The 14,443-nt window shown below is 43.7% G+C and overlaps 1 protein-coding gene across 2 annotated transcripts in view; it reads right to left on the bottom strand.

Annotated features, from left to right (window-relative positions):
• The window catches only part of igdcc3 (immunoglobulin superfamily, DCC subclass, member 3), a 191,934-nt gene that overhangs the window by 48,188 nt on the left and 129,303 nt on the right, over nucleotides 1-14,443 (bottom strand). For both annotated transcript variants that reach the window (XM_073033203.1, XM_073033204.1), the window contains one exon: nucleotides 12,044-12,181. In XM_073033203.1, coding sequence (XP_072889304.1) covers nucleotides 12,044-12,181 — 138 coding nt within the window. The remainder of the gene's footprint in view (nucleotides 1-12,043; nucleotides 12,182-14,443) is intronic.

Genomic DNA, 14,443 nt, shown 5'->3' with positions numbered 1-14,443 from the left:
AAGGCAATGAAAAGAACCCAACTCGGTTACAGGGAGAATATGCGAGCTCCCCATCAACAGCACCCAGGATCAGAACTGAGCCCGGATCTCGGGCACTGTGAGACAAACACTCCCCTATAAACTCTGCCACCGAGGTCATACAAATTATTCATTAACACCTTAATCCTGACAGGTCTGAGATTTAACAAGTCCGAACATTTCCTCATTACAATACACTTAACACTCCACCTGCAGTGCTAAACACGTACTCAGGAATGGGACACATACACAGTTTAAACTGATCTTCTGATCTGTTAACTCCAAAAGAAAGCAAATTGGGACAGTGTATAAAATGTATTTATTTATTGAGAAACGGTGCGGAATAGGCACACGTGGCCCTTCGAGCCGCACCACCCAGCAACCCCCAGTTTAATCCCAACCTAAACATGGGACAATTTACAACCACCAATTAACCTACCAACCGGTACAGCTTTGGACTGTGTGAGGAAACCAGAGCAACTGGAGGAAATCCTCGCTGTCACAAAGAGAACGTACAAACTCCTTACAGGCAGCAGCAGAAATTGAACCCTGGTCACTGGTACTGGAAAGTGTTGTGATTAGCTGTGAATTAACCTGATGTCTGATCTGTTTCTCAAGTGAGCCTAAAATGATCCAAGCAAATTAGTTATTTCTGCTATAGTCTATCCTGTTACGTACCAAGTGGAGAAGCACAAAGAAAGTTCTTGCAAATAGTTAATCAATGATGCCCAGTTGGTCTGCTGTTGGATGGTGTCAACAGAGAGATGTTAGACACCTACATACCTTTCTTTACCAATGCCACAAGGCACTTGCATCTACCTGAGCAAAAAAGGACATATTGACCTAACTTCTAGTCTCCCAGAATGAACTACCATCAATTTGTAACTTGCTGACTACCACACTAAACAATGAGGCTGGATTACATTTCCCTATATTCTCTTTAAAAAAACATTGCATCCTTTCCAGCCATCAGACTAATCCCATCGATCCAGTCTCCCACTCATTTCCCTGGAGCCTATTCTCTCTCATATGGCCACAGACTCCCCTTGATGCTTCACCCAACTACTTCACTGGGGGAAACTGCGGCCCAGAAACCATTCACGCCTTCAAGAATGTGGGAGGAAATCAGAGCACCGGGAGGAAATGCAACTGGTCACAGGGAGAACACGCAAACTCCAAGGTTTAGGAGTCAGAATCGAACCTGAGTTCACTGGAGCTATGTGACTGCTGTACTACCTACAGTAAGACCACACCCTAATCCAGTAGTTCAAATCCAGACTGGGTCTCAAACCTTAAAGGAAAAGTTTGCATGTTCCTCCCAGAGCACCTCAAAGCACTTTGGCCTACTCTGGATAGCAGTCATTATTATAAGTTAGGTAAGCTGTCTACTGGAAGCTCCTATGGCAGGTACCACAGTGGCATGGCTGTGAGCGCAATGAAACTTGAGCTCGAAGTGTTCCGGAGTTTGGAGTTTAATCCAGTACCATTCTGTAAGGAGTCACCGTGCATTCTCCCTGCAGAATATATGGGTCTTCCCTGGGTGCTCTGGCTTCCTCCAACAGTCTGAAGACACACCGGGCAGGTTAACTGGTCATTGTCAACTGTCCCATGATTAGATGAGAGTTCACTGTGGTTGTGGGATTGCTGGGCCAGCATGGCTGGAAGGGCCTACTATGCGCTGTAATCACTAAATAAATAAATAAATATAATTGCAAAGTGTCCCAAACATGTCCTTAGGTGTGTTGGTTGTTAACACAAACTATGCATTTCACCGTTTGTTCCCATGCACAGTACTGCGCAAAAGTCTTAGGCACCCTAGACTTCCTGTATAGTTTCAGATGATACGGCCTCCAAAGAGCCCTGATCTCAGCATCGCCATGGCTGGAGAAACGGAAGCAAGTGAGACAGCCAAAGTCTGCAAGTTCTCCATGATGCTTGGAACAACCTACATGCCGATTTTCTTATAGAACTACACAACCGTGTACCTAAGGGAACTGATGCAGTTTTAAAGGCAAAGGGTGGTCACAACAAACATTGATTTGATTTTTTTTATTACTGTTTACTGCTCTTTATAGTAATTTTTTTTGCTATTTAGAGACTTTTCATTATGTTTGAATGCATCTTCGCTTTACAGATTATTTTTTACTTGTGCCTAAAACTTTTGCACGGCACTGTAGGTGATAAATAAATCAGAATCTGAAATCATGTTGCCCAGATCATCTCTGTTTTTGTCCAAGACAATAGGGGCCTCTCTGGTGCTCTTGTCTGTGCCAAGAAGGTTTGATTTCCACCTAAGAGAATAATCAGTTCAACTTTTTATCCAAAAGACCACTGCAGCTGCAATTTTTGGAGGAGATTTTAAACTTTGGATCTCCTGACTCACCAACAAGTCAGCTACCATTGGAAATGTTAGGGCATTTTTTTGGGGGGGGGGGGGGTTAGCGCATATAGCAAATAACTTCAGCAACTAACTTTCACTATCAATCTTCAGATCTGAATATGGACTGTAGATTAAATTTAAAATGCAGCTCTGGACAAATGGGTTCCTAAAAGTTGTGAACTGCAGATAATTGAAAGACCAGGCAATGCTGATTTAAATTCATTTGGGTGTCTGTAGTGTGGGTGGGAAGAGGGAAGTGTGAAGTTTGTGTGTAGTTCAACTTTAGGGATGCACTTTAAATGTGGAATTGTCCATTGATCTTTAGCATATGAAGTGTCGTGTAGTGTTGGGTAAAGCAGTGCTTCCTCTGAAAGAGGTTTCAATATGATGCCTTCGGTGTCTCATTTTGTCGAATAAAGATACTGCTTCAAATCTAACAGCTACTTCTCTCTGGTGACTTTGTTCACTTTACAACAAAAACCACAGCAAATGCGAGTTCACACCATAGTTTTTGATCCCCACCAAGGCATAGGTCATCACTGGAGTAGAAGTCACTTTTTTTCTCTTTCTTCACCAAAAACATCCCCATACTGCTAGGCAAGTGTGGCCCAATGAGAACATCTCTGTGCTCACAATCAGATCTATAATCACTAACATTTGTTTTGCAGCAGCTGTGAAGTGCAAGCCATAACATTTACTCTTGGGCCTCCATTGCTTAGAGTCAACCATGAACTTGCATCCTAGCTGTCGAGATACGCAAGCCTGGGCAGTATAATATAGAGCGTTCGCTCCCCCTTTCCACACATCTGTTGAACCCAAAGAAACAGCAGAGGCCGATACAGTTTGGTACCAGCAGCGTCACAGGAGTTACCAGTCAACATTGAACTCAATGTAAGGACTCCAGCTCCGGACTTTTCCTTTGGGTTTACTCCTGAAGCCTTCCCCGTGAGTGGGTATAGCTGCAAGGCAGCACAAGTTTGAGATAATAACTTTTCTTCTTTTAGATGAGCTGCCAATCACAGTTGATGAGCCCCACCTGCCCGAAGCAATGGATGTTAAGGCACCAGTAACCCACCTTTGGCCCTATTCCAGTCAGTAGAAATGGTTTCACCGGGCTTTGTACCTAAGCCGTGTGTGAAAGCTAGGAGCTGGACTTGGTTGGCAGAGGTTATTTGAGGAGCACGCCAATGGGAGCGTTTAATAGCTAGTGGGAGCTTATCCTTGTTACCACCCCTGGCAGTAACAACCTAAAAAGTACTATAAGTAGTAATATTGAAAAAGAGGAATAGTGAAGTAGCGATCATGGGTTCATGGTCCATTCAGAAATCTGATGGTAGAGGGGAAGATGCTGTTCCTAAAACATTGGGTATTGGTCTTCAGACTTCTATCCCTCTTCTGGCTTCTGTAATGAGAAGGGGGCTTGGCGCAGATGGCACGGATCCTTAACGCTGGATACTGCCTTCTCGAGGCACCTACTCTTCAAGATTTCTCAATAGTGAAAAGGGTTGCGCTCATAATGGAGCTGGCTGACTCGACAACCCTCTTTCGATCCTGCACATTGCAGCCTGAACATCAGGTGGTGATTCCACCAGTCAGAAAGCTCCGCACCGTGTTTCAGACGGGACCTTCTTTGTGATTGCGTATCTGTGTCCAGTCAACAGCCACATTTCAGCTCACAGCAGGCTATTTAGTCAACACCCTGGGCTGTTCAAGCTCAGGTCTCAGAATGCAAACCAAATTACCAAGATTATGAATTATATGATCTGTCCACATACATCAAATTCCTACATGTTTCATGATGCATATCCTTTACAATTAAACTGCAAATTGCTGTAAATTGTTGTAGATACAAAGGTCTCAGTTTCATAAACTTAAAGGACCTTTCCAGTGGAATATTGAGCAAGTTAGTAATCAGTGCATAAAATAAAATCTAATGTGACAAAGACAAAAACATACTTTGCTATGAGTCAATCTAATTACACTGTTATACATTATAAATGTTCCTCCATTGCCATGATCCCCATAGTGTACTCATTATAATTATATCTTCATAGAATATCATATCAATCCATAAATTAATAAATCTCGTTTGAAGCTCCCAGCATGAAATCATATTTTGGAATCCAATTTTTTTAAATTGTTCACCCAACCTGATTAAAACTCAGTTTGGAGAATTTGTTTCAGATTTCAATACTAATCTGTGATAAGGGAACTTATGAAAACACAGCTCACATTCAGCATCGGTGTGCTCATGCTGAATTAACTATAATGATGCATCCCTTTCACTGCTGTGTTTACCTAGGTCTCGGAAATCCCAGCTGCACAGTGGATTTTAATTGGTTTTTATGTTTAATAAAAGATACGATATGTTCTTAGTATTCTGACTAGTATGTATGGTTGCTGTTGTAACGGATTCATTGTGCCTTTCATGGTGAAATTTCTTTGTTTCACTCCAGGGCTTTGGCCACTCTCTGGCCTCTCACTGTGATCAACCAAACTGTTCGTGGGTGTGTTGTTCAAAAAGGTTAATATGAGTGGCGTGATGCAGAGTTATTAGAATGTATTGATAGGATCCCATAATGAATGCCAAAAAAGATTAATAAGAGTATGGCATTTCCTGTATATGTTTCTGAATAAAAAATATTTCGTGAACTTAAAAAAGGCTCGCAATTTAAATATGCTTATGAAGTATCCTGCCTTTCATAAGAGAGTATAGAAAATACTTGGATTCCTCAAAATGTAACGGCAAGGTAAAATATAGCAGGCATAATATGCCAGTGTTGCATTTCAGAATCAGGACAATTGGGAATGGCCTTTTATCGCTGGGGAGATCGCTCTGTTACGGAGAGGGGAGACTACCTTTTTATCGCTGGTGAAATCGCTCCGTTATGGAGAGGGGAGATTGCCTTTTTATCACTGGGGAGATCACTCTGTTATGGAGAGGGGAGATTGCCTTTTTATCGCTGGGGAGATCGCTCTGTTACGGAGAGGGGAGATTGCCTTTTTATCGCTGGGGAGATCACTCCGTTATAGAGAGGGGAGATTGCCTTTTTATCGCTGGGGAGATCGCTCTGTTATGGAGAGGGGAGATTACCTTTTTATCACTGGGGAGATCGCTCCGTTATGGAGAGGGGAGATTGCCTTTTTATCACTGGGGAGATCGCTCTGTTATGGAGAGGGGAGATTGCCTTTTTATCACTGGGGAGATCGCTCCGTTATGGAGAGGGGAGATTGCCTTTTTATCGCTGGGGAGATCGCTCTGTTATGGAGAGGGGAGATTGCCTTTTTATCGCTGGTGAGATCACTCTGTTATGGAGAGGGGAGATTGCCTTTTTATCGTTGGGGAGATCACTCCGTTATGGAGAGGGGAGATTGCCTTTTTATCGCTGGGGAGATCGCTCTGCTACAGGGAGGAACAATGTTGCCTAAATTTTCTGTGTTTTGGATGTGGACTTGGACTGTAGTCTTTTTATCAGCCTTATGGTTTCTTTTTTGTATTCTGTGTTTTTCCCGCTCTACGTTTTTGCCCTAAATTATTAAATCTGACATATTTTGAACTGCACAGGATCTTGCAATCCACAAACTGGAGTCCGCAAACTAGGCCTCATTGCAGCCTGACAAAATGCTCTGCACTGTACACCTACAGGAATTTGCAAGAGTCTTCGGTGACATACTCAATCACCTCAAACTCCCAAAGAAGCAGAGGGGCTGGTGTACCTTCTTCATGATTCCACCAATGTCTTGGGCCCAGAATAAATCCTGAGACACCCAGGAGCTTGGAAGCTGCTCACCCTTCCCACTGCTGAAACTCAATCAGGACTTTATACTTTATACTAGTTCATCGCTTCTCCCACCTGCCCTGTGTATGGTGACGGGTAAGGATTATACTGCAGCCAACAGATCTGCTCCAATTATTTCTGGATGTGCGCCCTGCTTCCGTCTTAACATGTGTAGCTGAAAATTACAGGCATCACATTCAAATTAAGTGACTGCCCTGCTTGATGATTGTAGCATAGAGAGCATTCAGCCCATCAATTCAGGCAAGCCCTCTCCTCATGGTCCTGCAAATTCTTACTCTGTCAGTTTTTTAAAATGAGTCTTTTTACAGCTGCGCAGACCAACCATTACTCTGAGCAGGAATGCTTTACACAGCCTGAAAATCGCTCAGCACTCTAATAAAATTTTTTATAAAAGAAAACCCCAGTTGCATGGCAACAAGAGCTATGTGCGTGGGAGCATTTGAGTTACTGTGCGGCCATGCACCTGCATAGCTTAGAGGGAACAGTGCTTTCTAGACTCATCCAGCTCTCTTTACGAATACTACTGTTGAATCTGCCTCCAACACTTGTCTTGGTGTATTCCAAACCACAATAGTGGCCACAAAAAAAAATTCCTCGCGTCACCAGTAGATCTGAGTCAGTTTTTTACAAGTACGACCACAGGTGGCTCATTTAGATTTCTCTGGTGAGGCTGTGCCGTATTAACTACAATCTTACACTTCTCAAATATTGCAGCACACCAGCTGACTACAATGTGAAATATTACACGCTTCATTCCCTCTGCTCTTGAGCTCCGCTATTCCAGATGGAAGCAAGTGAAAGTCTCTCCTGCCATTTTCAAAGGCACAAGTAGCTTCTCAAAAATCCCCAGCGCTGCAAAATAAAACCTCAAACGTCGTGCCGCGTGGCTGCAAATTACTGTTTGCACGTGCGTGAGTCAGTGCAATCTGAGTCCATCCACTCTGGGTGGGGAAATACAGTGAGGAAAATGAACAAATGTAGATAAATTGACATCAGTGTAGTTACATTTATATAGATGTACTGAAGCAGACATACTGTTGCAGTTGGATCAGCATAGATACATTGATAGTGACACATATATCAATGCAGGTGCTCTAAAGACGCCTGCAGGGTATCGCACTGAGGAAGAGCTACATCAATGTGGATACATCAGTGAAGTGCATTTCGCAGCATTGATCTGAAACCCTTGGTAACCCCGCTGTGCTCTGAAGCAGACACACCATTACAGCGCTGTCATGTTGGCAAAAGTCTGTGCCTGCATATGAAATTATTGCTAACACACACACACACACACACACACACACACACACACACACACACACACACACACACACACACACACACACACACACACACACACACACACACACACACACACACACACACACACACACCGGCCACTTTATTAGGTACACCTGCTCATTAATGCAAATATCTAATCAGCCAGTCATGTGGCAGCATCTCAATGTGTAAAAGCATGCAGACAAGGTCAAGAGGTTCAGTTGTTGCTCAGACCAAATATCAGAATGAGGGAAGAAATGTGATCAAAGTGACTTTGACTGTGGAATATTGTTCCTGCCGGACAGCATAGTTTTGAGTACCTCAGAAATCCCTGATCTTCTGAGACTTTCAAGCACAACAGTCTTTACGGAGAATGGCGTTAAAAAAAAACAAATAAAAACACCCAATGAGTGGCAGCTCCATGGGCGAAAATGCCCTTCCAGTGAGAGAGGTCAGAGGAGAATGGCCAGATTGGTTCGAGCTGACAGGAAGGTGACAGTAACTCAAATAACCACGCATTACAATAACAGTGTGCAAAAGAGCATCTCTGAATGCACAACACGCTGAGACTTGAAGCGGAAGGGCCACAGCAGCAGAAGACCAAGAATATACACTCAATTGCCACTTTATTAGGTACAGAAGGTACCGAATGAAACGGCCACTGAATTATTACAGCATTCATCACATGCCTACCATTTTTTAATTGGCAGCGCCAAGTTTTTTTAACGTGATTTGCTAAAGCTTGCTGGCTGTGTACTCCTCTCTAGACAGGCTCTGTTCAACCACACAGCTGGAATCAATAAGAGTTCCACCTAAATGGCTGTGTCTAATTATAAACCTATAACCTTGAAGTACAGATATGAGCCACTATTAATAATTCTTCCGTTTGAAACAAACTTGTTCTTTTTTTTTGCTCCCATCAGCAACGCATGTTTAAAGTACAAATATTATCCATGACATTTAATAAACCCCCCGTTGTGGTTTTCATGAGCTTGCTATCAATTCTGCTTGCAACAATCTCATCTATAACTTTGCATATTTCATTAGCAAGCCCTGGCCAAAGCGAGCTCGTATTAAAGATTCATTCTCCACACACACTACACAGGAAAAAAGCTTGAAGCAGTGTTTACTCTTTACCCAGATAATGCTGGTGCTGAATTAATGCTGAATGTGATGCACAAAACTCTTAACATATGAACTGTCTATTAACACCAATATTAGGTCGCACAAGCTGGTTTTGGAAAGCAATTTCTGTGTAACACAATGTAGCCCAATATGATGGCACCTTCACCTCAGTAATCCAGTCCCTACAAAAAGTGAATGGTATATCATCTCCTAACCCCAACAGTCCATCTTTTCCAATAAAAAAATCTTACTACATTACTTCTTTATTCATCCTGGGATGACAGTACTGTGCAAATGTCTCAGGTACATATCTCCAGCTAGGGTGCCTTTTGCACAGTACTGTATTTGTCAACAAGGAGCGGAGAGTGAGTTCGTAAATCTGGCGGGAGCAAAGGATGTTGGGAATGGCGAGGATGGGGCGTGGGGACAGCTGGCGAGGAGTGCTGGCACAGACGCAGTCTCACCCAGCCCCGAGACACCAGGCAAGGTCATTTGATTCCCCTCTCCCTGCCCCCTTCCCACTCTCAGTCCACAATAGAGACCCATATCAGAATCAGGTTTATCATTGCTCACATATATCATGATTTTTTTTGTGTGTGGCAGCAGTACAGTGCAATACATAAAATTAGGTTGAAAGGAAAAAGGCTGGCAGATTACAGTCCGTGACATCAACCCCCAAGGCTGATGGGGAGTGCAAGTGTTGAGTCTAGGCCAGACACGGGGGGGGGGGGGGGGGGGGGGGGTGGTGTGTGTGTGTAAAAACTCAGGAATGTTCATGTATGTATATTTACATGCGAGTGTATGTCTTTGTGAGGTTTCCTTATGTGTATGTGTGTGTGTAGTTATAGAACACTACAGCATAGGAAAAGGCCCATCTAGTCCAAGCCAAACCACTAATCTACTTAGTCCCATTGACCTGACCCTCTAATACCCCTCCTGTCCATTTACCGATCCAAAATTCACTTAAAAGTGGAAATTGACCCTGCATCCAACACCTGAGCTGGCAGCTCGTTCCACACTCTCACCACCCTCTAAATGAGGAAGTTCCCCTCTATGTTTCCTTTAAGCATTTCACTTTTCACCCTCAATCCATGACCTCTATTTCCAGTCTCACCCAACCTCAGTGGAAGAAGCCTGCTGGTATTTACTCTATCTACACCCCTCATTATTTTGTATACCTCTATCAAATCTCCCCTCAATCTTCTACGTTCCAGGGAATAAAGTCCTAACCTATTCAACCTTTTCCTTTCCAACCTTTTCCTTTCCTAACCTATTCAACCTTTTCCAGCAACATCCTTGTAACTTTTCTCTGTACTCTCTGAATCCTGTTTACATCTTTCCTGTAGATCAGTAACCAAAACAGAACCTCACCAATGGCTTAATTAATTTCAATATGACATCCCAACTCCCGTTCTCGGTAGTTTGATTAGTGAAGGCCAATGTGTCAAAAGCTTCCTTTACGACCCTATCTGTGAGGCCACGTTCAAGGAATTATTGATCTGTACTCCCAGATCTCTCTGTTCCACTGCACTCCTCAGTGCCCTACCACTCACTGTGCAGGGCCTACTCTGGTTGGTCCTCCCAAAGTGAAACATCTTATACTTAACAAAATGCTGGAGGAACTCTGCAGGCCAGGCAGCATTTATAGAAAAGAGTACAGTCGACGTTTCAGCAGGACTCCCGATGAAGGGTCTCGGCCTGGCCTGGCCTGCTGAGGCTGCCTGCTGTGGCTGCCTGGCCTGCTGAGCTCCTCCACCATTCTGTGTGTGTTGCTTGGATTTCCAGTGTCTGTAGATTTTCGCTTGCTCGTGATTGGACCTCTTACACTTGTCTGCTTTAAATTCCATCTGCCACTTTTCAGCTCATTTCACCAGATGGTCCAGATCCCACTGCAAGCTTTGACAATATTCCTTGCTATCCATTACAACCCCATCCACAAATTTGCTAATCCAGTTTACTACATTATCATCAAGATAATTGACCGAGATGACAAACAATGGACCCAGTACTGATCGCTGCAATACACCACTAGTCAACTACTTCCAGTCACAAAGGCAACCATCTAGAACCACTCTCTGTCTTCTTCTGTGAAGCCAATGTCCAATTCAATTTACTACCTCATCTTGGATGCCAAGCGACTGAACCTTCTTGACTAACCTGTCAAATGGCACTTTGTCAAATGCCTTTCTAAAGTCCATGTAGATAACATTTACTGCTTTGCCTTTGTCAATTTTCCTGGAAATTTCCTTGAAAAAACTCTATATAAGATTGGCTAGATAAGTACTCACCACACACAAAGCCATGTTGACTATCCCTCATCAGTCCCTGTCTATCCAAACACTAATATATCCTGACTCTTGGAATACCTTCCAATGCCTTTCCCACTACTGATGTCAGGTTCACCAGCCTATAATTTGCTGGTTTTATTTTTAAGCACCTTTCTTAAACAACGGAACAACATCAGCTATCCTCTGAGACCTCACCCATGCTAAGGATGTTTTAAATGTCCCTCCTGGGTCTCTGCTCGGGCCTCCAACAGGGTCCATTGTCAGGTCTTGGTCAGTTATCCACCCTAATTTGCCTCAAGATAGCACGTCCTCCTCTGTAAACTGTATAGCACCTTTGACTTTGATGCCACATTGCCTCACATCTATAGACTCTGCGTCCTTCTCTCGAGGAAATACAGATGTAAAAAAATCCCCCATCTCTTTCAGCTGGCGCGCAAAACATGCTGACTGACCGGCTCGCTGCTTTTAGACTCTCTCTCTCTCTCCCTCCGGGAAATCTGGTGTCTCCTCGGGACTGTGGCTCACAAAACGTGCCAAATGTGAACGTGTCAATGGATGTGTGAGTGCATGAAACTGTGTGGTGCTGGAGGTGTGCATTGCGAGAGAGAAATTAAGAGTGAGTCAGAGAGTGAATGAGAGAGAGAGAGAGAGAAAGAGAGAGTGAATAAGAGAGAATGAGTGAGAGAGAGTGAATGAGAGAGTAAATGAGAGAGATAGTGAATAAGAGAGTGTGAAAGTGAGAGTGAGAGTGAAAGCGAGAGAGCGAGGGAGTGAGAGAGAGTGTGTGAGAGAAAAGCTGGGGAGTCGAGCTGAGCTGGCCATTCAGGTTCTGACAGGCATACCATTCAGCCCATTGGAAAGCTGCTGACCAGGAGCAGAGGCTCTTCCCAACCCATGCACAAAGGCATCTAACTGAATCAGATGAGCAAGGCATTAAGAAAATGGGTGGGGTTTAATTTGGGTATGGGTGGGTCACATTTTAATTATATACCAAAGCCAGATCACCACAAATCCCTGGTTCATCTTTCACTCTCCCTGCACACCTCCCTTCCATTAAAAGCTTGTCCATCTTTGGCGTCCCTTGAAGTGAACGTCGCCCAACCCCCATCAATAATAACCACAGCCGCCACATGTCGCGGCAAGGTGCTCACCTAGGCGGCTCCAGGAGACGATTGGCCGAGGGTTTCCTGTCGCCACGCATTCCAGGACAGCGGTCTGGTGCACAGTTAGTGTGAGGTTCTCAGGACCAACCAGGATTGCTGGCTCCTTATAAACATTGGAGTGGGATCCTGTGGAAAAGAAACAGAGGCCAATGAATAATGAAAGCAGAGCTCCACAGCAGCAGGAAGCTGATGAACAGACAGTGACAAGGATCTCCTTCAATTTGAATTGTGCAAATGGAAATAAGCTCAGCCTTAGGAAAAGACGATCAAATTTGGGCCTGATATACAAGAGTTATCCCCTCTACAGTACTGTGCAAATGTCTTAGGCATGTATATACAGCTAGGGTGCCTAAGACCTTTGCATCGTACTGTAGTAGTCAACGGGGAACAGAGAGCGAGTTTGAAAATTAGGTGGACGCAAAGGATGCTGGGAATGGTGAGGGTGGAGCGCTGCGGGAGGGGCGTGGGACAGGTGGCAGAGAAGGAGTGCCAGGAGCAGGGGTTGGCATGGGTGCAGACACACCCAGCCCTGAAACACCAGGCAAGGTAATTTGATTCCAATCAATTGGTTTATTGATCATTACAGAACGTCTCTCTGGTGCTTCCCACTCCCTCCGCACTCCCTTCCCCTTTTCCCAACCATGATTCCCCTCTCCCTGCCTCCCTCTCACTCTCAGTCCACAATAGAGACCCATATCAGAATCATGTTTATCATTACTCTCGTCATGAAATCCATTATTTTTTGCAGCAGCAGTACATAAAATTACTAAAGTACTGCGCAGAAGTCTCAAACACCCTCACTATATATATGCGAATAAGACTTTTGCACAGTGCTGTAAATAGAAGTCAAAGTCACGGTCTAAGTAAATCCATTATCAAAGGACATATATATCACCTTGAGATTCATTTTCTTGCAAATGCATTTACAGGAAAATAAAGAAATACAATTGAATATATGAAAAGCTATATATAAATAAAGACTGACAAACAACCTGTGTGTAAAAGAAGACAAAGTGTGCAAATAATAAACAAACAAATAAATAAATAGCACTGAGAACATGAGTTGTAAAATTCCTGCAAGCGAGTCTACCGCTTGCGGAGTCAGCTCAGAGTTGAGGTGAGTGAAGTTTTCCACACCGGTTCAGGAGTTTGATGGTTGTCAGGCAATAACTGTTCCTAAGCCTGGTGGTGTAGCTCTTGTACCTCCTGCCCCATGATAGTAGCAAGAAGAGAGCACGGCCTGAATAATGGGGGTCTTTGATGATGGATACTGCTTTCTTGTGGCAATGCTCCTTGTAAATACACTCAGTGATCGGAGGAATTTGCCTGTGATGGACTGGGCTGTATCCACCACTTAAGCTTTAAACATAAAGCCAGTAAATTAATCCTGTGTGATATAAAAGGAAGTACAATGTTTTTTGCACAATAGGGCAGAAACCCTTAAAAGTTTGGATATCTGAGAAGACCGAATCTTTGAAGATGATTCAGATAATGTCCTGCTGAGTTCACTCAGTGTGCTGGCCTCTCATTTGTCCTTCTCAGATCACTGTCAAGGACAGGGTAAGTTGTGGCGACATTCATCCAGTTCCTTCGGAAAAGGGGGGAGGGGGGGTTGCAGGCAGTGGACCGAATCACCCAAAGAGGGTAGAAGGTTTACAAGGAGCGCTGCCTCAAGAAAGCAGCCTCCATCATCACGGACCCGCACATCCAAGCCATGCTCTCTTCTCAGTACCACCATCAGGCAGGAGGTACAGGAGACTCTGGTCCCACACCACCAGGTTCAGGAACCGTTATTACCCTACCACCATCAGGCTCCTGAAACGGTGTGGTTAACTTCACTCACCTGAACTCTTTACTGTTTCCACAGCCTAAAGACCCACTTTCAAGGACTCTACAGATTCACATTCACAGTATTATTTTTATTTATTTTAATTTGCTCAATTTGACTTCCTTTGCACATTGGTTGTTGGCTAGTCATTCATATATTCTATCGTATTTCTTTATATTCCTGCAAATGCCTGTAAGAAAATAAATCTCAAGATAGCTAATGGCAACTTGTCTGTACTTTGACAATAAATATACTCTGACTTTGAAGGTTCATCTGCAGGAGGTGTATGCAGCTACAGACGAACCTTCTGCCCTCTAAACTGGCTGACTCACCGTGAACAATCTAAACTCCAGCTGTAAAAAGATCAGAAATCACTCTATTCACCATATACATTTGTATGAATTTGCTGTTGTGGGTTGGCCATGACATGCAACAGAAGCAACATTCAACTAGTTTCAGAATAAAGAATTATATGTAAATAAACTGAGAGGTTAAAGTAGGTGTATGGAATAGAAAAATAAGGAAGAAACATAAAGTTAGCAATACTGATAGGGAAGAAA

This window comes from Hemitrygon akajei, chromosome 30, assembly GCF_048418815.1.
Source record: "Hemitrygon akajei chromosome 30, sHemAka1.3, whole genome shotgun sequence".
NCBI classification, from domain to species: Eukaryota; Metazoa; Chordata; class Chondrichthyes; order Myliobatiformes; family Dasyatidae; genus Hemitrygon; species Hemitrygon akajei.
The sequence above is the reverse complement of the archived record's forward strand: the minus strand, read 5'-3'. Positions and strand labels throughout refer to the sequence as shown.